Consider the following 23850-nt stretch of genomic DNA (forward strand, 5'->3'; position numbering starts at 1 on the left):
TAAAGGTATTACAACGGAACTCTCAATCATATAATCCTAAAACAATTCAGACAAAAGACAGCTAAGTGGTAATGTGACATTACCACTGCAAATTAAAACTGAACTTTGGAAACAGTTCTGATAATAAGCTTAAGCCTGAACTACATAATAAAGACCATGGCATAATTTTCAGAGTAGTACAAAAAACACCATCCATTCAGTGACCATTCAAGACCGTCTCATACAAAACCCTCCTGCCACAACACAAGACCAACTCCAAACAACCTGTCAGTTCTCACCTGACAAACATAACTCTTAAATTCTTTATCTTTTCAGGATAACACAGAGGCACAAATACCAAAGATTCCTGGCTATTACAATATGAATGGCACATGCAGTGTCTGCATTTCTCATTCACTATATATGTGACAGGTGGGAGTCTTCAAAGAGCTCGATGGATCACACCGGGCAAGGCACAGGGCAGGCAAACCGGGCAGCATGGGGAAGGTAAACATCACAGCGCCTAGCACACACTCCCGAGAGCGCAGGGCGTAGATGACAGTAGGCTGTTCATGTTGCTACATGACAGGGCCCTCAAGTTTTTCTTTTGAATTCTTTAACACCTATATTAGTCATTAATGTTTTTATTTTTTCTCAAATTAAAAGAAGAGAAAGTGGAATGATGAAACTACAAAACAAGAAACTGCCAGTAAAGCATTAAAATGTACTGTATTTCTTTGTGCTGAGCAGGTTTTTCAGCGGATCAATATAAATTAAGCAAAAAACTTAATTACCTTACAATTTCCATGTCTAGATCATCTTCTACGAGGGCAAGAACTTCTCTGGAAGCCATGTTGAGTGCAGCAGCGACTGTGCAGACCTGATGTGCCTCCTGAACCACTGCAACTCCATCCGGGTGGAGAGCGGCAGCTTCATGATCTACGAAAAACCCAATTACTGTGGCAACCAGTACTACCTGAGGAGAGGAGACTATCCTGACTTTCATCACTGGATGGGCGTCAGTGACTCTGTCAGGTCTTGTCACTTCATTCCCATGGTGAGCTACTAGTTCTGTGCAAGGCCAAGAACTTCAACACATTCGTTAGTTCAATTATATATCGAGCTATACAATTTTATGAAATTATGTTATCATCATGTCACTATGTTTGATTTGTTGCAGATTTCTTTTTCTGAGCAGTTAATCCTTAATAATTTACATTTGCATTGGAGTTTCATAATTCTAGTTCACTGCTATTTGACTTGAGATCCAATGGCATAAAAATGCAGGGCAGTTATTATATTTTGCACAGATGGGAATGTCATATATAGTAGGTCATATTTGATTTTCCTGTATTCTATCACAATGTTAAATAGCTAGCCCACATTCTAAGCATCTGCTCACCAGATTTGTGGCTAGACTGCTGTTAAAATGTGTGGCTATTTGTAACTGTGGTCTAACAACTGCAAAGTCTACAGGCACGCTAATGGCTCTGTGAGACTGTCCTTAGGCAGTGATTTGAGCAAAAAGAAGGCAATGAGCACGCTAACCTGCTCACAGTGATAAGGCTAACATGATGCTGCTGAACAGGTAGACAATGTTCACCATGTTACCCATCTTAATTTACTTTGTCAGCATGCTAACACTTGCTGATTAGCAGTAAGCACATATAACAACTGCGGCGGATAAGAATGTCATTAAGTTTTATTGTGGCCATAAGAAATTTACACATTGAGGACATCGAGTGATTACAGTCGTGACAAAATTGTATTAAGATATTTCATTTACACAATCACAAATATTAATCTCATGCTGTCAGGACATCACCAAAGAAACTTGGATTCATCCTCTAGGGACTGGGATTGTCTTTACAGTATTTTTATTCATCAGTGATATTTCAGTTATTTTAGTCTGGACAAAAGTGGTGGACTAACCAACTGACTTTCGCTGGACAGCTTATCTAAAATGGAATGTCACACCTGCAGCTATACTGTAAATAGCACATCTATTATTAAAAAAAAAAAAATCCTAAACATGGCCATGTACTTTGCTAATGATTCCTCTCTTTCATGCAAAACCAGGAGCCTGGGTCGTTCAACATGCGCCTGTATGAGCGGATTGAGTTTGGGGGTCAGGTGATGGACCTGGCAGACGACTGTCCTAGTGTCATGGACCGTTTCCACATAAATGACATCTTCTCCTGCAATGTGACAGATGGCAACTGGCTCTTCTATGAGCACCCAAATTACCGGGGCAGGATGTACCTGATAAGGCCAGGAGAGTACAAGAGGTTCAGTGAGTGGGGCGGCAGGAACGCCAGGGTTGGCTCCATCAGACGCATCATGGACTACTGATCTTTTTTGAACAATCCCAGAGCTGTGTGGAGATCATGCTCAGAAAATAGCCTCTATAGAAAATACAAAATACTGTGCATGAGGCTCAGTGACTGTTTTTGGCAATATTTGATTATTTTACTTAAAGGATTAAGACAGAATTTTTTTCTGTCCTGAAACGCATTTAAAATATTAATTGGGATAAGATATTAGGATGGACTAAAAAGAGACTCATTGCAAAGTGCTCGCCATATTATCAACAGCACGCAAAACAACAACAATTTTTGGACCTGTTCTTGATCACTCACCATGATAATAAAGCAAATACAAAATGGAGTCTTTATAGTTCATTAGTTATGAGGAGAACATTCAAAAACACAGCATGAATTGTAAAAACCATATGTCTGGGACTTGTATTTTATAAGCATATATATAGGATATATATAAGTGCTAGTATATAAGTCTAGAAAGTATATACACTCTTGTACAACTGCATTGATAATGTCTGATCTATGATTAGTAAAAGATGTATGTATATCTTTCATATGAAGTATGATTTAACATCATGTTCTACCTCAGAAATTTCTGTCCCATGTCTGTTCCACATTAAAAAAAGTTGATACATTATACAGATTATTATGTGTCAGCCCTATTAAATATCAATTTAATCTTGCTGATGCAGTACACATGCTATCAGTCTACTGTACAGTGGCATATTCTGGGGGGAAATTGTGATGAACATGGAGGAAAGAACAATAACTCATCACACACCAAGAGTCATCTATACATAAACAGATTTTTCCCAGCCACAAACCGCTACCCCCGATCCATCATCAGTGTGAGGGATATATTTGAATGACAATACTTTATGCTGTGCAATCACACAGCTGTCTTTTCTTTCTATTTTTTTTATAAAGCACAGTGGCTTGGCTCATGGACAGCATTGACTGGTAATACATTCTGATGCCAACATAATCATGGGAAAGGTAAAGAAAATGAAATGTTATGGTTTTACTCACAGCTGTATTTTACCGATTAATTCTTGAGATTTTTGAGTTTGAGTCTTGAGTTTTTGTATCTGCGCTCAACTCAACCACGTGCTTAAGATGAAAAATATTTTTGTGCATGTAATATGATTGCATTTGCAGATCATATTCTATGAAGACAGAAACTTCCAAGGGCGTTCTCATGAGTGCAGCAGCGACTGTGCCGACCTTCACACCTATTTCAGCAGATGTAACTCCATCAGGGTGGAGAGTGGCTGCTTCATGATCTATGAGAGGCCCAACTACATGGGCAATCAGTACTACCTGAGAAGAGGAGAGTACTCCGATAACCAGCGTGCGATTGGAATGAATGACTGTGTCAGATCTTGCCGTATGATCCCACAGGTACAGCTTAGGGGTAGGGGATATCAGTGTGATATATTATTGTCCCAGATTTAGTAACAGATTTCTCCATTCTGTGCCAGTACCAAGGTTCCTACAGGATGAGGCTTTACGAACGCTTTGACATGGCCGGCCAGATGCATGAGCTAGTGGAGGACTGTCCAAATGTCCAGGATTGCCTCAGCATGTCTGATTTCAACTCCTGTAATGTGATGGATGGCCACTGGCTGCTGTATGATCAACCCAACTACAAGGGCAGAGTATACTACCTGAGGCCTGGAGAGTACAGGAGATACAGCGACTGGGGAGGCATCAGCCCTAGAGTCAGTTCCATTAGAAGAATCATTGACTTCTGATTAACTGAAGCTCAAGCTTTGCTTAAACACATCTTTCAGTGAGTTTGTCTGTTTTCCCAATAAACTTTAACAGCTTAATAAAACATTAATGTTTTATTCTGTGTGGTTTGTTGCCTCAAAAATGGCCCTTGGGTCATTAGAAAAATAATCACTACAAAGCCTTATTATATTTTTGTAAAATACTCCTAAACTTATTAGTATAGATTTTTATTCCCTTGGTTGATTGTTACAGTAGAGAAAAAAAATATATACAGCCTGGCACCCTTGGGCTAATAAGTGTTTCAGCTATTGCTTCTGTAGCTTGTATACTCTAGTTTAATCTCCTCTATGTTTAGACGTACCATACCAAACAATGCTACAGTTGCCCTCTCCCACTTTGTGCCCCCAATAGGATTATCTGCTCTGTATGTTGGCAGAATTTATCCATACATTTAACACAAAACGTAAAGAGCAGCATCACAGACTTTTGTGAGACAGGAAACTGTCACGTAAAGGTAATCTTAATGTTACAAATTCAGTAATTCTGGATGGACTCAGAAGCAAATTACAGAATAGGAGATAAATGGTAAAAGTTCAGGATGGATCTAGTAAAGCAGGACATCGTATTAGCACATATTTGTAGATGAACAGCATGAAGGCAGTTTCAACACCATGAACAAAAATGAAAAATAAAATAATAATAATAAATTTGCCGTAATAAAAATGCCATATTACATTTTTATGATGAACATTAACCTACCCCACCTTTCGAATATCTTAAAATACACCTACACATTATGAGAACACATTATGTTCATGGTTGTATTATATTTAGCAAAAAACAAAACAATCAAACCAAAAAGCAAACCAAACAAAAACCCAAAAAACCCAGAGATAAAAGTTGTTTGTATTTCAAGTGTTCCTAATATCTTTTGCTTTAAATATTTCACATTCATAACAACATGATAATACAAAATTCATTACTAGATAATATTAAAACATTGATATCAAACATCAGTAACAACCTCAGCAGGATGTAGAGATACATACAAGTTTACATTTGAAGACAGGGTTAATACTACGTGACACACACATGCACACACACACACACACACACACACACACACACACACCATGGAAAGTAATTGTAAATGAACAGACAAGACACAGTGATTAATAATGTTACATAAATGAAGCAAACATCAGAATCAGAATTCCTTTATTAATCCCTGGAGGGAAATTCTTGACACATTGAAACATTGACAGAAGCATAACATTACACACACACGTGTGTGTATGTGGGATATTGTAAAAATGCATAAATCTTTATAATATCTCAATGTTCAGTGTAGCATACAGAGCGACAACACAGTATACACTTACAAATTTGCATACGGTGGGGTTGCTCAGGTAGAGCATTAGGGAGAGTGTATGGCTACCCACTCTGTTACGCAACATATTTAATGCAAAAGGGCTGTTCCATATTGTTCTGCAGCCATTGTCCACTGGATGTGTGGATACCATACTAGTCTTTTCCTTTGTCCATGCAAGTCAAAACACCAAACCAGTTAATTATTTATCCTTTTTTTTCAAATACAAATCCATATTTCCAACCCAATGTTGTGCTCCAACAAAAAGGTAAACATGTGCCAGTAGCCTTCAATTATAACTATGAGAGAATTTGAATAACAATACTTTGTTTGTCAAGAGGTAGTATAAAAAGCCCTGAAAACATGGGGAATCTCTCCAACGGTGACCATGGGCAAGGTAAGCACCATTTTTCCTCTCTGCTCACATTAAATGTAATTTTGCTCTCAGTGTGTTTTTTGTCTTGAACACAGAGCTGAATTCTGAAGATGTTGAAACATATCACTGGGAAAAGTTCACCCAATACAACTGATGACACTTTTGTATTCCACCAGATTATCTTTTACGAAGACAAGAACTTCCAGGGTCGGAGCTATGAGTGCAGCAATGACTGCACAGACCTTCACTCATACTTCAGCCGCTGCAACTCCATCAGGGTGGAGAGTGGCTGCTTCATGATCTATGAACGGCCCAACTTTATGGGTCACCAGTATTTCATGAGGAGGGGAGAGTATCCTGACTACCAGAGGTGGATGGGCTTCAGCAGCTGTATCCGCTCATGCCGGATGATCCCAGTGGTAAGTGGTATTTGTAAAGTCAAAGAAGGCAAGGACAGAAAGAAATTTCGGCATAGCTCGATGCTCTTTTAAGAAAGTCTGTCTTACTTAATAAATACTAAGTAATCTTCCATTTAAGAATCTTTTGGTCTAAACAATGTCCATTGTTAAGTTTGATTTGTTGTAAATTTGTGGTTACAGAAGACATATCATCATTTGGTGTAACCCTTTTTATTTTGACCCCACAGTATAGAGGCTCCTACAGATTGCGCATCTATGAGAAGCCCGATTTCAGTGGTCACATGATGGAGTTCATGGATGACTGTCCCTGTGTGTCTGACCGTTTCCATCACCGCCATGTCTACTCCTGTAATGTTATGAATGGCTACTGGATCTTCTATGAGTACCCCAACTACCGAGGCAGACAGTACTTCCTGAGAACTGGAGAGTACAGGAGGTACCGCGACTGGTGCGCCACCTGCGCCATCGTTGGATCCTTCAGGAGGGTCACAGAATTTTAGCCATCAAGCGAAACCTTGCTGTAAATATCAAACCCTTTGTTTATTAAAGATTTTAAATTTTTAACCTCCTTTGTGAATGTGTTTTCATTGATTTGTTAACAACTGGCTTTGAATGGCTACTTGCTTTGAACAAAAAGTTAAAAGGTTTATTTTTTTAATTGTACTTCTTCCTTAACAATACGGTACAAGAAGGGTGAGCCTCCATAATTTATGTTAACTGTTGTACACTGTGGAATATAAATTATAGATCTATACGTAACTATTATAGTCTTACATAATATATTCTTATCATATTTTCTTATAGATTATATATTATATACATCACGTTTTGCTGCAGCTACATTTCATTATCCCATAACTTACTGGTACTTATAATTAATTACAATTACATATATTTAATTAAATTTCTCAATTCAAAGGCTTAATCTTTTTGGTGGGATATTGTCAACCTGTATGGCCTGCGGCACAGGATCCATAACACCAGAACCAGATTCTCCCTCTTTCAGTCACAAACACACACCCATGCACTCACACCCAAACACCATATAGAAAGAGGGTGACAAAAATCATGAATCAAAGGAAAAGAGAAACAGAGGAAGCGTCATACTTTCATCGTTACCTATGGTAGTAGTTTTAGGAATGGTTGCAATGTTAAACTGGGGCTGTCCAGCCAACAAATTGCATTGATACTGTTGATTGTTATTCTAGCAGCAACGAGCGGGAATTAATAATGTATATTGTTTAAAATAAAGTTCTTGAAAGCATGGAGAATGCTAATGTCTCATTTGTGAATGACAACTTTGCTTGCTACAGTGCATACTTTATGTGATTTTCTTCCCTATTTGTTGTATCCAAATTTAGAATGACCAATCCCCTATGCACTGCGGTCGTGCAGAACAATGGTGCTGCCACCCAATTCTTTCTTTCTGGTGGAGTGACTATCTACTTTAGGAAGATTTATATTTTCTCCCCTGATCTCAACCCTCCTTCATGCAGGTATCCAACTAAAGTTGTTGGCACATGACCCCTAACTGGATTCCCTCCCACAAAATATGTCAGATGCATTTGTTGGAATTTGTTCAGAGAGACAGAGATAGCAGCCCCACAGTATATTCTAAATGTTGTCTAATATACCTATATAACGTTTGTGACAGAAGAATATACCTAAACAATAAGTAAGCTGTCTGAATTTTCCTCCCAAAAATCACATTCCCATACCTCATATATTAGTTATTATATGACCATGAAAAAAAACAGTTACTTTAGAGCTAAAGTTCCTCAATATCCCCATATATTGTATATCTATGAACTTGTTTTAAATATGCAATGTGACTCATTATTACTCATCTTTATATGCATGACTCCCAGTGCATATAATTGATTGCACTGCAATTAAGATAAGATAATCCCTTATTAGTCCCACAGTAGGGAAATTGTCAAGACAAAAAAAATACACATTTATGATATCCATAAATGTACATACCGGCCTAAAAAAAAAGCAAACAAAATTTAATGCTACCCTTAAACAATTTATAGAATAAATGATGAATGTTTCTTTCATTCATCGCTGTTTCGATGGCATTTCTGAAATAATCTGCAAAAGTTTGAATAAGGTGCAGTCTATTATTGTCTGCAGGAATTATTCTCATGTTTACACCTGTTTTATATATCTGGCCCTCTTTCATGCCAATTACTTTTTACAGTAAATTAAAACTACTCAAATGTACAAGTTGCCTATTAAAAACAGTTGATTTCCATTAGATTGCGTGAAACAACATTTTTTATTTACATATCAGTCATTGGCATGGGGAACACATACTAAATTACAAAGCCAGTATGTCTAAATCTTTATACAAACTAAATATTTGTTTGGGTTCTGGGTTTCTCATTTGTTTGTCAGAAATGTGACCCAATGTCGTGCTCTTTCCATTAGTGATGGTCAGACCATACGTGGAGAACCTTCTGACTGAGAAAGGGACACACACAAAGCTTATGCTTATAATAGACAATACAGATTACTGCTGCCAGAAATGTATGGATGGAGGACCATTGTTACACATTTATAGGCCCCGTTCAGCAAAAGTCATACTGCTAATTCATCAGCTTTGCACATTTGAATAACAACACATTGTGGCCCCTGGGATTTTGTATAAAAAGGCCCTGGAGTCATGGAGTTGGCAGAGCAAGTTGAACCATCCACTGGGAACAACCTCAACCACCATCATGGGCAAGGTAATGGGATATTTAATTATGAAAAACAAAACAAAACAGTTTTTACACAGCAAAATAAGTGAGTTTTAGGGCTTCCACTACTATGTACACTCTTTGATTCTTAAATCCAGATCTCCTGTCTCTTCTCTCTTTCAGATCATCTTCTACGAGGACAGGAACTTCCAGGGTCGCTCCTATGAGTGCATGAGCGACTGTGCTGACATGTCCTCCTACCTGAGCAGGTGCCAGTCCTGCAGGGTGGAGAGTGGCTGTTTCATGGTCTATGAGCGTCCCAACTACATGGGAATGCAGTTTTTCCTGAGGAGGGGCGAGTATCATGACATGCAGCGCATGATGAGCATGGGAATGATGTTCGACTCCATCAGGTCCTGCAGAATGATCCCCTATGTAAGAGCCCTCATTTATACATCCCTTTGATTTATATACATTTTAATTTGCCTCAATTTTAATTTTAGAATGCGTGGAAATAGACATACTTACATGTTTCATGTATTATATTACAGCACAGAGGCCAGTTCAGGATGAGGATCTATGAGAGGGAGAACTTTGGTGGTCAGATGTACGAGCTGATGGACGACTGCGACAGCATCATGGACCGTTACCGTATGTCCGACTGCATGTCCTGCAACGTGATGGACGGCCACTGGCTGATGTACGAGCAGGCCCACTACAGAGGCAGGATGATGTACCTGAGGCCTGGAGAGTACAGGAGCTTCAGGGACATGGGATACAGCGGAATGAGGTTCATGAGCATGAGGCGCATCACTGATATGTGCTAGACCTAAATAAAAATGATGTGTAATTCATAACCATGTTTGTTGCTTCTTTTGTGTGTCCTTAGCTGTTAAAATAACTAACAACCAACTAAATGTCAATTCACCCAAATTCACCCATACATAAATATAATTCCAGTTCAATGTAACTGGGTTTGTGGCTTTTTAGTCTCTTATATTTGTAGCTTTGGCCATTACTTCTATTATTAGATAATAATCAAAGTAACTGCAGAGATTTAACATAGCAGTACAGTTACAAAAGTTAGAAAAAGGCAAGAAACATGAATGTTCAGGCAATCAAGTTGTAAACAAACCAACAGCTTAATCAAAATAGTCCAATTTTTGATTTGGGATTAAGTGAGCAAAATTGTAATGTCATTCAGACATCACCACATTCTGAGTGCTCAACAATTAACTTGGTAAGCACAGTTATTATAACCAATGAGACTGATATCCAAACAAATCAAGATTAGATTCAAGTTGTGATAAACCATGATCATCCTTATATTTTGTATAATATTCCATTGCTATCTACAACTTATATCAGTCTTATACTCTGTATAGTACCTTTCATACCGGTTCATGCAATTCAAAGAGTATTACACATGACTGACAAGCTGATAAGACAATACAAATGTATTTTACAACAACATTTAAACAGTTAAGAGCAATTCACAGGGTGAATAGCAATGGCATTAATTGAATAATAAACCAACAAAATTGCTCAAAACAGTAAAATAGATCAAATATTTGCCGAAATAAATAAAACGCAATAATAAATAAACTTGAAGTCACTCTCAGTCAGCTGCTGAGGAGCCAACCCACAACCGAATCCTACTCATTGAAAGTGAAAATTAATTTGTGTATTGGACCTGTGATTTGGATGTGATCAAAAATTTACTGGGTTCATTCTTCGCCCATGCCACACCCTCCCACCAAGTTTTATAAAAATTGGGCCAGAGATGAGATGCTGGTGCTCTAGTTCAATATCTAGTCACAGTGAAAGCCATATATTTAACGTCTCCCATATGCAAGCAATGTTCTGTTTTGTATTATGTTAACAATACATCCTATTACACCACTGCCTTTTGTAACTTAGATGGCTTAATTTAATAGAGGCTAAGATAAAAATAAAACCTCCTCCTGCTCTGCAGTCTAGAATTCCCTGTAGCTGTGGTTCAACCATCCACTGAGGTTGAGCTGCAGGAAGCTCCAGTTCCTGTACTACAGTGATCACCTGCACCTAAGATGTAGCTGTTACTGGTACCCGAGCTACACCCGTCACCAGTTCCCAAGCTGCAGCCGTGCTCTGTCTTGGCTAAGCTGCAGCAGTCACTCGATCTGTGGAAACAGTAGTGTATAGGGGTGTTTTAGGGTGCAAGCTCCTGATTCCCCAACTTCACCTGCTCCCTTGTCATTAACCCTGTCATTGGACTCCGGATGAGATGAAACCTGGACTTCAAGCAGCTTTTAGTTCTTTGTGTGTCCCTGCCTGCTTTAGTTAACTACAAACTTGGTCATTAACAGTGAACATTAACTTTAAACTGGCAGTGACATTACTCTTAAGAATGCCTTTAAAATTCAGAATGGTCACATGCAGCTTAGACAGTGTTAAGCTTTGATGAAGGGAACAGTCAAGTGTGGCCTATGTAAAATTAAGTTTTAGAGTGTCACAACGAATGACAAATTGCGCATATTAATTTCTCCTAAACGTGAGTTCTGATGTTTTCCAACAAGTTGACTTATTATTAAGTAATGGCAACATCTATATATATATGGGAAACTCTGTGTATTCATGGGACAAAAGCATACAGCTCTGTGTAAGTGAAGTTCTCTCTGATGTTACATGTACATGTTACAAATAATAAATTGTATATTCTGTAATAAATAGAAACAATGGTGAGTATGCTACCGTAGAAGCTGATCACATGTACTATAGTGGGTGTAAATTCAGCACATTTCCCCAATATTAATTCCATATTTCATCTGTACAACATAATTCACTCTCATGCAACACTCACAATTCAGTTGTGGACACCAGAAAACTACTTCATTAGGGCATCAAAGCCTAAGCATCTGTAAATCACTCATTTTTTCAGATTTTTCTGTCACATGGGAATGCTTTGGTAACCTCTATTTCACCTATTGCTGCCAGCAACATTTGTGACTATTCACGTGCATAATGTATTTCAGTAAATACTCATCCATCCATCCATTTTCTATACCGCTTATCCGTCAGGGTTGCGGGGGGTCTGGAGCCTATCCCAGCTAACTATGGGTGAGAGGCGGGGTACACCCTGGACTGGTCGCCAGTCAATCGCAGGGCTGACACACAAAGACAGACAATCATACACTCTCACACTCACACCTAGGGGCAATGTATAGTGTATAATGTAGTAGCCAATTAACCTAATGTGCATGTTTTTGGGATTGTGGGAGGAAGTCGGAGTACCCGGAGAAAACCCACACAGGGACAGGGAGAACATGCAAACTCCATGCAGAAGGGCTCAGACTGGGATCCGAACCTGGAACCCTCTTGCTACTTCCAGCTACAACTTGATGCTGGAATTCTCCACATTTAAAGAAGATGATGTTAAGAATTTGTTACCCTCTGCACAAAATTATTATTGTTCAATCTACTAAACTTTGATAAAGGACAGAAACCCTATCAGTCAACAAAATGCCATACCTTTCCCATTGTATGCCACAGTGCAGTTCTGATGGGCTAGTGTCACCATTTTATATTCTCCTAGAGTACAAACATTGTAATGTTGATCAACTGTTCTGAATGTCAGCCGTTTTGAAATTCTAGTACTTCCTCCAAATTACATCAGACTAATATGTTTTTACTTGTCAACAAATTGGAAGACTTCATGACAAATTGGTTAAATTATTATGAAAAAAGTAGAATTAAAGCTGAAAATATTTTTTCAGTAAAAGGTATAAATACAGTTGTATTACCTTTTTTTTTCATTTACTCAAAATAAATCCCTTGTATACCACCTCTTTACCTCAGCTTTAGGTTGTAGTTGTGTGAATTTCAGTTCACTCAGTAATAAGTAATGGCAGAATTCATTTAAAAGAGAATCACTAGATTTTATTTAAAATCTTGGTTTTATACACTGGGGCACTAATAACAGGAATCCATGATGCGCCTCATGCTCATGAACCTCATTCCGCTGTATCCCATGTCCCTGAAGCTCCTGTACTCTCCAGGCCTCAGGTACATCATCCTGCCTCTGTAGTGGGGCTGCTCATACATCAGCCAGTGGCCGTCCATCACGTGGCAGGACTGGCAGTCAGACATGTGGTAACGGTCCATCATGTTGTCGCAGTCGTCCATCAGCTCATGCATCTGACCACCGAAGTTCTCCCTCTCATAGATCCTCATCCTGAACTGGCCTCTGTGCTGTAAATTGAAATGAACGAAAAATCTGTGAAATCCTTCCCAAAATGCTGTGATAATTATGCTTTCACCAGGTTAAATATTTTTTTCATATATCTAAGGCATCATTTCAGATGGACAGGAAAAAGTGAGTTACTGTACCATGGGGATCATACGGCAAGACCTGATGCAATCACTCATGCCCATACGCTGGTAGTCAGAATACTCTCCCCTCCTGACAAAGAACTGATTTCCCATGTAGTTAGTGCGGTCATAGACCATGAAGCAGCCGCTCTCCACCCTGCAGGAGTGGCACCTGCTCAGGTAGGAGGACATGTCAGCACAGTCGCTGCTGGTCTCATAGGAACGACCCTGGAAGTTCCTGTCCTCGTAGAAGATGATCTGAAAAAAAAAAGGAAACCATTATGTTGATATCACAGCACATCACAGATCCTATAAAACACAATGATTTTTGTACGCACCTTGCCCATGGTCATGGCTACAGTTACAACTGTTTTGGCTCAAAATGACTGCACAGTTTTCTTGATGTCCCCCTGTTGCTTTTATACCTGACCTCGCACCCAAAGGATACATGACCCCATTGTTCAAATTCCTGACAGAGCAACATGGAGCAGAGGCCCCGTGTATAGTTCAATTCAAAGGGACCTTCAACAGATCGTGATTTGCGGTGGTTGCATTTGTGAGAAGAGGCCCCGCTTTGTATTGTTTTTGCTGCTGAATGACAGAGACCATGTTTTCCACAAACATACCTTTCTTTGAAGGGTCTATTAAATGAATTATCTCTGATCTTTTATGTCTTTAAAATATTTATTTATAGAATAATAGCATGCAGAGTTTAGATTTTTTTATCTATTTTAATATTACCATATACTATAATGAAAACTATACTACACATAAAACCAGGGGTCTTGTATAGAGAGTAGAGAGTACTTTAGAAGTATGATAATATGGAGTACAACCAAAATGTGTCCAAACAGCTCAACAATTTCTTCACAGCAAAACATTTCTTGGGGGAAAAACAGCACAAATAGCCCCTTATCATTGTGAGAGGGGGAAAAAAATAGCTTTACTTTCAATCTTTCAAATTTGGCATAAAATTGATCAGATAAACTATATCATTCTGTTTCTAGTGTTAAACTCTTTTTCATTATTTTTACTCACAATTTGAACTGATATCAATGAAGAGAGTATGCATATCAATAAATATTTGTGTTTATTTCTTTAACCTCTTAGCAAGTTTTGAAGTAACCACTTGACTCTTCTTTACTTTAGATGAAATCAATAAATTTTGATTATAAAACCGATAAACAATTGAGACCTCAGAAAATGTTTGCGCTGGTTCGTCTTCATCTTCACAAGTAATACCGACAAATGTGTCAGAAAATGAGTTTGAGAAAGTTGGAGTTTGGAATTTGTTTCTCTGCTGTACTATAATAGCTTGCATTAAAACAAACATTGACTTCAGTTCACAAAGGACTTGTAAGGTATAGAATGTTACTTTGTAATTTGAAAGGTTATGACACAAATTTGTACAGGAACAGAAGTCTGATGATACAACTGTAAAATCAGATTTTTTATCATATAGGAGATCCCACTGCAGTGATTTGACCATGAAATTATGAATCATGCTGTCTCTTAATAATGCTACCTGCTAACAATACCAACTTTCCAATTAAGGACTTTATGCCTTTATGACTTCATGTCTTGGGCAGATTAGCAAAGTCATATTAAAAAGTGGAGATAATGGCAGAAGAATTGCTGTTTATAATAAGCAGTTTCTGGTTCATTAATTAGATAGCTAAACTTAATTTTCTTTTATTTGTATTAGATAAATAACTCATTAAGCATTGGTTGGGTGATTTCACACTGTAACTGATCTTGACGGCATCTGCAGTTGACTTTTCAGGCGAATCATAGGGACTGCAGGATTTAGGACAAACCAATAGACTGATGTCATTATATGCCTATGCTGATTGAATGAATTACTTCAAATGGCTCTTACTTGTGTGATGTATTGTAAATCACACAACATGAGTTATAGCTAGCAACATGGCAGATGGGGAGCTTGTGCCAAAAATCAAGCTTTAATACAATATAGTGTTTTAACACACTCAATGCAGTCTACAGGGCATTGTGATTCTGATTAAATTGATTATTATTTTCTTACCAGATCACCCACCTCCGGTTAATAATAGCCTTTATTTTCGATCTTGCCACCCTCTGGACCGGAGTGTGTTACCTACTCAGGATTGCATGTGATTGGGGAAAACCCTGAAAGCCATGAGACGTAATCACATGTCTTATCTGGATAATAAATGGAGGTGTAACAATAGTATATGAATGTGTGCACTGGAAACACTTAACACTAGAATACACATAAAAGTTGTTACTATGTGAAGAAACGAGCGAAGAATCAATCAGGAATGACCTAATAATTGAAACATTAATCAGTAATTTCTGAATAACCATGATTCAAGGATAATTGTGAGTTACTGCAGAACAGACTGTGAATTACTGTATTAACGAATCACTAGTGAATTATTAGTTCATCATTTTTTTGTGGCTGGGGTATTTATGCCTTTCTCTTTTTTCTAAATATACTTCGGTCATTATATTCACACCACAATATAATATTATTCACATCTATATTATATTCTTCAGCATTAGTGATGCTGACGCCTTCAAAGTAAATGTCCGCTCCTGTGCTACAGGCACCGGCATAGCTCCCACAGCTGGAACTCTGCCTGTCAGGACCACCCTGTAGCCATTGTCTGCTCTGATGTCCCAGCTCAGCCGATGCCTGCTGTCTGCCCTCGGCTTGGAGTGATGAGACTTAAAAAATCAACAGTCAGAGAGGTGTGTGTGTGTGTGACTTGGCCGGATGAACAAGATCTGCCTTGTCTGTGAACATTGCCACTTGGGTCACACCAGACAGATTTCCATTGCCAGTGGCGGTTGTTTAAGAATGAAGACAACAACTTGCATGATCCCATGCTGCCTATGTCTTCTGTTTTAATTATAAAGCTTTTCACATGCATTTCTTGTTTACCATACATTTAGTTTAATTCACAGAAAAGACATGGAGATGTTTTCCACCTTATATTTTTTTGGTGAAAATATGAGGTTGTAAACAATAACATTTAAGGTTGATACTAAAGTAGAGGACCATGGATCTGATCAATGAGCAACAATGCTCTTCTAGATTCTTCATTTTCCATCATGTTTTGAAAATTTGTATTCAAATGATACAGTATACAAATACGATAAATGAAAATACCCGACATGCCATGTTGAATATGAAATGTCTTTTATTCCTGAGGTCATATGTTTGTGTCAGATCAATTTGTTAACAGGAGTCAGTAATGCGTCTGATTGAGCTGAATCTCATGCTATCGTATCCCAAGTCCCTGAAGCTCCTGTACTCTCCAGGCCTCAGGTACATCATCCTGCCTCTGTAGTGGGGCTGCTCATACATCAGCCAGTGGCCGTCCATCACGTTGCAGGACCGGCAGTCAGACAGGTGGTAGCGGTCCATGATGTTGTCACAGTCGTCCATCAGCTCATGCATCTGACCACCAAAGTTCTCCATCTCATAGATCCTTATTTTATAGGATCCTTTGTGCTGTTAATAGACATTGTGAATATATAGTGATTAGTCATTTGATGGAAGCTCCTGTTAGTGGTCATATGAGATAAGCATTTTGTATTTTGATATGTATTTCTTGCCATCTGAGTGTCATACCATGGGAATCATACGACAGGATCTGATGCAGTCACCAAAACCCATCATACGCTGGTAGTCAGAATACTCCCCTCTCCTCAGGAAGTATTGTTGACCCATGTAGTTTGGGCGGTCGTAGATCATGAAACAGCCGCTCTCCACCCTGCAGGAGTGGCACCTGCTCAGGTAGGAGGACATGTCAGCGCAGTCGCTGCTGGTCTCATAGGAACGACCCTGGAAGTTCCTGTCCTCGTAGAAGATGATCTAGAGTCCAGCAGAGCGTTTGTGACACATGTAAACAGCTATCATAATGGAATCATTATTTTAGTGTTGTAGTAGTGCTAGAAGAATGCAACCATGTAGCCTCTTTTGCACAATACACTATATAAATGCAATAAAGCAATGATAAGAACCGGCCGTGTGCAAACAGAAACACAGTAAATCATAGTAAAGTATCTATTATAAACTTACCTTGCCATGCATGGTGGCTGATACAGTGAGTGATGCTATAGCAATCCTATCCTGAATTTAAGCCTTTTTTATACCTAACGTGACATCCAAACAATCAATGGCACTATTGTATGGAAGCCATGAGTCAGCATGAGCATGCAATGTTAGCCCTTCTGTTTGTGAATGCTGATGGGAAAGGGTTATTATGTTTTCTCTCACAAACACTATCATTCTAGATCAAATGGTTTCTGTCTCTTTCATTTACATTTTGGATTCCTTTTAATATTATCAATATGATTCAGCTCTTAAAAGTAACAAGCTGAAAAGGTAAGATAGAAACTACGTCTGATTTATCTTTAAGGCAGAATGTGAATCTTCTTTGTTGCCAGCCTCACGCTGTAAACTACGTCAAACAAAAAGGCCTTGCAAGACACAGTCTCAGGTGCAAGAGGAGTTTGCAGTATTTTAAAGGCCAGCACAAATTCTGCAAAGACTGCAACAAACACCTGTTTGCTTTATGATCACATTCAAAAGTATATTCAATAGATAGTCATTTATATATATATATATATATATATACATATATCTATATATTAGATGGAGAGTGTTTATGAATCTTAAGTAGATACCTCATATACTCTTTATGGATGTAACCTGTTGTGTGAATTGTATTTATTGTATTTTATGGTGCTGTTACTAACATAAAGAGACTTTGACTTGGTTCGCTCTAAATAAAATAATAGTAGTGAATACTGAATAGTATTGGACACAGCCCAACTCTGTCCAGAACTAACAACTACTGCTCTGAGGTCAGAGCTAAGAATCTCACAAATGTCATTTTTTTATATGCAAAACAGAGATGGAATTCATAATCTAAATGTCCACAAAATTAACAACTAACTCGATTCCGCTGCAATCTAATTCTGATTTGCTTAATCATGATTTATGTAAACAAATTTCATAGTTTTTTCTGTTGCAGAATGTATGTATTTAAAGGGTTTTTTTTTTTTAAAGAAAGTTTCTTTAATCTTCAGTGTTTATGTGATAATGTACATTTTACAGTGTGTTGTATCTATGAAGTCATATTTTTAAAAATAATTTTCATGAACAGTTACACAAAACTAGTTTCTAATCCTTTGTTCGGACACCTCATTATTATTTTTGTTATTATTATTATTGTTATTCATGTATTCAATGTACTCCAATAAAATCATTTCTACAAACATGACAGAACAAAAAAGTCACAGGTTCAAGCTTTTGTTTTGTCATTCATTTTTATTTCAAAATGAAATTGTCTAGCACATGTCCATGATACGCCTCATGCTCATGAACCTCATGCCGCTGTATCCCATGTCCCTGAAGCTCCTGTACTCTCCAGGCCTCAGGTACATCATCCTGCCTCTGTAGTGGGGCTGCTCGTACATCAGCCAGTGGCCGTCCATCACATTGCAGGACATGCAGTCGGACATACGGTAACGGTCCATGATGTTGTCACAGTCGTCCATCAGCTCATGCATCTGACCACCAAAGTTCTCCCTCTCATAGATCCTCATTCTGAACTGGCCTCTGTGCTATTTTTGGAAAAAATAAAAACAAATCAGTGTTTTAGTATCAAGATTTATGGTCAACCTTAATAAAACTGTTAACTGCTATGACAGATGCTGTTTTATACCTACCATGGGGATCATACGGCAAGACCTGATGCCACCGCTCCATCCCATCATGCTCATGTAGTCAGCGTACTCGCCCCTCCTCATGAAGTACTGGTTTCCCATGTAGTTGGGACGGTCGTAGACCATGAAACAGCCGCTCTCCACCCTGCAGGAGTGGCACCTGCTCAGGTAGGAGGACATGTCAGCGCAGTCGCTCATGCACTCATAGGAGCGACCCTGGAAGTTCCTGTCCTCGTAGAAGATGATCTGGGAAAACAAGGGATAAATTAGTTGACAAAAAAACATAGACCTAATTTGACCTCACAAGTCTGGATACTGGATATTCTGTGTAAATAACAATATTAATTTGTAATTTGTGTTTAAAATTACAAGCTTACCTTGCCCATGCTCATGTCAGTGGTGGTCATACTTGTAGGTGAGCTGCTGCTGTTGCCACTGCTACTGCTGCACTGCTGTCCTGTTTGGTTTAACCCTTGCTTTTATACCTGACCAACCCAACAGACTCAGTGGGCCCCCATTATTTAAATCCCTGACCCAGCAACATGGTATAGAGCGCTGTGCAGACCAGTGTTACTGTGTTATATAATCACATGACTGGGCCCTCGAAGACCTCCTTTTCACCAGCAAACACAAAGCCTGTTTCAGTGTGTTACCTATGCTGTTCCAGAGGCCATTCAATTGAAGTTACTTTAACAATCTGAATTGATTATTACTTGCAATACTATTAATACTTGTTATACTTCAAGATGAACTTTAATGAACATTTGATAACAATTTATTGCACGCTTGTGAATTTGATTTGGACTTTATTATGAAAAACAGTTAGAGCTGAAGTAGACAATAATTTATCAAACTTAGTCAAAGACTGAAAACATACAGTAGTCTAAGACAAAGACCGACCTAAAATGATTAAATTATAGTACACTCAATATGCTAGTGCATTTTTTTGCTATTGAAAATCAGTTAGCAGTGCTTACTTTAGTTTTACTATTGTTTGCATGTTTCTGATATTAATGTCACTAGATAGGTGAGATGAGGTACTGTTTACCATTTACATATTCCAAATAAATGGCATTTTGCATTTTCTTAACTGTTGTAACAAAAAAGTAATCAACTGAGACCTCAGACTGTAGTAAAAGTTGAAAAGTGAGTAAGTAAAAGAGCAAGTGTTGTGTATGTGTATCTGTATCTGTGTGTGTATGTCCCATCCAAATTGAAAGTACAATTTATAAGATATGGCCAGAATTTTATTTTAAAATATTCAATAAATGAACACTATCAACAAAATGTGAGGAAACAGAGATTATATTATGTCAGTGATATGGATGTATTAAATCACTCCCCTACCTTCAGGCCTCACTCAATAGCCACTCCTCTGAAACAAATAAACATGCACTGCCTGACTACACTGACTAGCTCCAGACAGGAGATATATGTGAGGGGAGTTCAACAGGCTCTCTTATCCTTTTAAGGCTAACACATGCATGAATAAACAACTCTGTTAAATGTCACAGTCATACTTTATTCTGAAAACGTGGGTTTTTTGCCAACTGTGTCAGCAGCTAACGGTCTGTTGCAACTGCAGCTGCATTTGTTCTTCGGCTCAGAACTGTTTGAGTGAATATAAACAATCCATGACAATATCCAACCTAAAACTAACGTTTAGGTTGTTTATGATGTTTCTTGCACTCGCAATGTCAGATGGCAGTGTCAGATGGCAGCATTAATAATTACAGTCACATTTTCCCACCTGGCTACATTTTCCACCCTGCTTAAAGGCAATGTCCTTGTTTGACTTGACTGGCACATTTAGTTTCATTTACTGCTTCTCTGTATAACACATCACCCATATTAGCCAACAACTGAGACAGCGCAATATCAAAACTTAATGTGATAGCATTACCTGCTGACATGGGGATGGGATGTGGGTTTGAGTGCATGTTAACATTGCTATCTGGCTCTGGAGAGGTGCAGGAGTGGGTGCAATATCCTTGATGTCTCTAGTAGGTCCACTTTAAGTCATAGGAACAGTTGACTTTGGCTCTGACACAGGTTCATTGACACAAGGTGCAACAACAACAGGCTCATCAATGTCCACAGGCTCTGAGACCTCCTGGTTCCCATTAGGGACTTCACTTTGCTCTCTCCAGCAACCAGTTCAAACTATGTATATGATTTCTTCTAGCAACACATTTGAGTGTACTTCGGCATCTTCATTAGGAGGGATCACTTCAATAGAAGGGGCATTATTTTTCCACTCCCAAGGTTTCAGAACAGGACCTGCACCCACACACCTGGCTCTGCGGATCCTTTTTGAAGGGCCACCCTCAACTGGCTGTACTTTCTGCAGTTTCCAAATGTATTTCCTATCCAGTACTTGTTTCTTGACCCTGCAAAGCATCAACAGGAAGGTATCGGGGCAACCCAAACATGAGGCTAATGGAGTGAGTGGCCTCTCGTTGTGCGAAGAGTTATTACATGCATAGACTAGCAAAAAACGTGCAGCATTTTCCTGCACACATTGAAGGACCAGGAAAAACAGGCGACTTTGTCCATTTTGGTAGAGGGCATCCGTGTTTGCCGACCAGTCCGGCTTGTTATCCAAGTGTACACTCAGATACTTGCAGGTTTGGTTGGATGGGTGACCTAGATCTTCAAAAACCCACCAACAACTCCTTGGTCTTAGAGGTATTCAGAAGGAGGCAGTTCTTATTTCTCCAATCACTGAAGTCCTTCACACGGTCCTTATACTTCCCTTCCTGTCTATTCCTAATACACAATAGCTTTATCATCAGAGTACTTCAGTATGTGGCAGGACTCAGACTTGTATCTGAAGTGCGCTATATATAGTGTCAACAAGAATGGAGCTAAGACCGTTCCCTGTGAGTCCCAAGTACTACTCACCACTAAGGCAGCGGAGAAGCAGATGCTTCAACCTGGCTGTCTGAGGATGATTAAGTCTCCTTGAATGAGGCTACTCCACCTAGCCATATTAACGTTAATGGCCCTCGATGCTCTGGTCAATGAGGTGGGGTTGCAGTGATCTTCGACTCTTATTTATCCATCTTTACTAGACCAAACACAGGCTATAACTCATTTGAAAGCCTTGTTTTTAGTCTGCCTCATCCCACCTAGGACAGGTCAGCCGGTCTTATTTACTGTATTGTACCGTCCTCCAGGCCCATACTCTGAATTCTTATCTGAATTTCTGGAGTTCCTGTCAAGCCTTGTCCTTAAATCAGATAAAGTTATAATGATTGGTGACTTTAACATCCACGTAGATGTGGTTAATGATAGCTTGGCGACTGCATTCAATTCCATACTAGAAACAATTGGCCTCTGTCAATGTGTGCATGAACCCACTCACTGCTTCAACCACACTCTAGACCTTGTGTTAGCATATGTTATTTTAGCCGATTGCACAAAACCAAGCAGAAGCACTCTCACTAGATATCTGATAATGCCATAGCCAAATTTAAGCAAGCAGTTCCGTCAATTCTTAGTACCCAGGCTCAGTGTGTCAGGGGACTCATGCACTACCCCTAGTTGCCATGACATTGATAACTTTGTTGATAGCATTGCAGGCTCATTGCACAGCACGCTCAACCTAATTGCGCCTCTATCCACTATTTGTTAATGACCTCTGACCAGTTCTATGTTTCAGTACTTGTCCTTCTGGATCTCAGTGCTGCATTTGATACTGTTGACCACCAGATTCTTTTACAGAGACTAGAAAATCAAACTGGTATAAATGGAACTGCTTTAAGCTGGTTCAAGTCCTATCTATCAGACAGACATCACTTTGTACATGTAAATCACAACTCGTCCATGCACACTAAGATTAGCCATGGTGTTCCACAAGGTTCTGTGCTTGGCCCGATCCTATTCACAATCTATATGCTCCCATTAGGCAATGTGATCAGAAAACACTCTATAAATTTTCACTGTTATGCTGATGACACCCAATTGTATTTATCAATGACACCAGATGAAAGCAATCAACTAACACAACTGCAATCCTGTGTTGCAGATATTAAGTCCTGGATGACCCACAGCTTTCTTCTACTGAACTCAGACAAAACTGAGGTTCTACCAGTTGGTCCAAAACATCTTAGACAATCTTTAGCTAATGATATAGCCTTTCAAAACGGACTAGCTCCTGCCTCCAGCACCATTAGAAAGAACCTAGTTGTTAGCTTTGATCAGGACTTGTCTTTCAACACACACACATAAGACAAATCAGGTTTCTGCCTTCTAAAAGGCAGTTTTTCCTCACCATTGTCGCCAAGTGCTTGCTCAAGGGGAAATGTTGGGCTCTCTGTATTACAATTTAATTAAAGAGTTTGGTCTAGACCTGCTCTAATTGGAAAGGGTCATGAGATACCTTTTGTTGTGAATTGACACTATATAAATAAACTGAATTGAATTGAATTGAATTGAACTGGTTGAACACATTGGCCTTGTCCACATCTCCCTCTGTAGCCTGGCTATTCTTCTTCTTGTAGCCAGTGATATTGCTCATTCTTTTCTGTTTATTACAAACATTCTTGTACAGTGCAGTGACACTGTTAAAGTACCTGTAACAGTGCAAAATACTATGTGCAAACAGATAAATAACACTGCAAATGAGGTCTTGGTCGGGAATACTGCAAGTGCAATGTTTGTACGAAAAAGAATTTCCCTTCGGGGATAAATAAAGGAATTCTGATTCTGATGATCCTGATTCTGAGCCCTATTACCTATCCTGATGACACTTATTGAAAAGTTGGATTAAGTGTTCTCTAACCTCTTTGTACTGTTGGAGGCACACATTGGTGGGGCTGAGTGAGTGCGACATCATTAACTAAGTGTATCTCAAGCTGGACATAGTTTGTATGACCTATGACCCACAAATACA

General features: G+C 38.9%; 7 protein-coding genes across 9 annotated transcripts; 4 read left to right on the top strand and 3 right to left on the bottom strand.

The window, feature by feature from the left end:
• The first annotated feature begins 477 nt into the window (after positions 1 to 477).
• LOC124067108 (gamma-crystallin S-1-like) lies at positions 478 to 2714 on the top strand. The gene is made up of 3 exons (XM_046404191.1): positions 478 to 486; positions 794 to 1036; positions 2059 to 2714. Exons 1-3 carry the CDS (start codon positions 478 to 480, stop codon positions 2329 to 2331), a joined length of 525 nt encoding a protein of 174 aa, XP_046260147.1. The 3' UTR covers positions 2332 to 2714.
• Positions 2715 to 3287: 573 nt separating this feature from the next.
• LOC124067098 (gamma-crystallin M2-like) lies at positions 3288 to 4070 on the top strand. Of its 2 annotated transcripts, none has more exons than XM_046404176.1 (3): positions 3288 to 3296; positions 3459 to 3714; positions 3789 to 4070. In XM_046404176.1, the coding sequence occupies exons 1-3, from the start codon at positions 3288 to 3290 to the stop codon at positions 4052 to 4054; spliced, it is 531 nt and encodes a 176-aa protein (XP_046260132.1). In that variant the 3' UTR covers positions 4055 to 4070. The 2 variants fall into 2 exon arrangements, with proteins under 2 accessions (XP_046260132.1, XP_046260133.1); XM_046404177.1 differs by having other exon boundaries at positions 3459 to 3701; positions 3782 to 4070.
• A 1819-nt stretch (positions 4071 to 5889) lies between these two features.
• On the top strand, positions 5890 to 6718 carry LOC124066751 (gamma-crystallin M2-like). Its single transcript, XM_046403498.1, has 2 exons — positions 5890 to 6198; positions 6426 to 6718. The coding sequence occupies exons 1-2, from the start codon at positions 5890 to 5892 to the stop codon at positions 6696 to 6698; spliced, it is 582 nt and encodes a 193-aa protein (XP_046259454.1). The 3' UTR covers positions 6699 to 6718.
• Positions 6719 to 8921: 2203 nt separating this feature from the next.
• LOC124066752 (gamma-crystallin M1) lies at positions 8922 to 9709 on the top strand. Its single transcript, XM_046403499.1, has 3 exons — positions 8922 to 8930; positions 9000 to 9317; positions 9434 to 9709. The coding sequence occupies exons 1-3, from the start codon at positions 8922 to 8924 to the stop codon at positions 9707 to 9709; spliced, it is 603 nt and encodes a 200-aa protein (XP_046259455.1).
• Positions 9710 to 12832: 3123 nt separating this feature from the next.
• Positions 12833 to 14110, bottom strand: LOC124067106 (gamma-crystallin M3-like). Its single transcript, XM_046404188.1, has 3 exons — positions 13571 to 14110; positions 13251 to 13490; positions 12833 to 13112 (listed from the first exon to the last, which is right to left on the bottom strand). The coding sequence occupies exons 1-3, from the start codon at positions 13583 to 13585 to the stop codon at positions 12834 to 12836; spliced, it is 534 nt and encodes a 177-aa protein (XP_046260144.1). The 5' UTR covers positions 13586 to 14110; the 3' UTR covers position 12833.
• Positions 14111 to 15952: 1842 nt separating this feature from the next.
• Positions 15953 to 17511, bottom strand: LOC124067099 (gamma-crystallin M3-like). The gene is made up of 2 exons (XM_046404179.1): positions 16852 to 17511; positions 15953 to 16731 (listed from the first exon to the last, which is right to left on the bottom strand). Exons 1-2 carry the CDS (start codon positions 17026 to 17028, stop codon positions 16456 to 16458), a joined length of 453 nt encoding a protein of 150 aa, XP_046260135.1. The 5' UTR covers positions 17029 to 17511; the 3' UTR covers positions 15953 to 16455.
• A 985-nt stretch (positions 17512 to 18496) lies between these two features.
• Positions 18497 to 19369, bottom strand: LOC124067358 (gamma-crystallin M3-like). 2 transcript variants are annotated; one of them, XM_046404659.1, is made up of 3 exons: positions 19331 to 19369; positions 18957 to 19199; positions 18497 to 18851 (listed from the first exon to the last, which is right to left on the bottom strand). In XM_046404659.1, the coding sequence occupies exons 1-3, from the start codon at positions 19358 to 19360 to the stop codon at positions 18576 to 18578; spliced, it is 549 nt and encodes a 182-aa protein (XP_046260615.1). In that variant the 5' UTR covers positions 19361 to 19369; the 3' UTR covers positions 18497 to 18575. The 2 variants fall into 2 exon arrangements, with proteins under 2 accessions (XP_046260615.1, XP_046260614.1); XM_046404658.1 differs by lacking the exon at positions 19331 to 19369 and having other exon boundaries at positions 18957 to 19316.
• Positions 19370 to 23850: the final 4481 nt, after the last annotated feature.

Source organism: Scatophagus argus, chromosome 11, assembly GCF_020382885.2.
Source record: "Scatophagus argus isolate fScaArg1 chromosome 11, fScaArg1.pri, whole genome shotgun sequence".
Lineage (NCBI taxonomy): Eukaryota > Metazoa > Chordata > Actinopteri > Scatophagidae > Scatophagus > Scatophagus argus.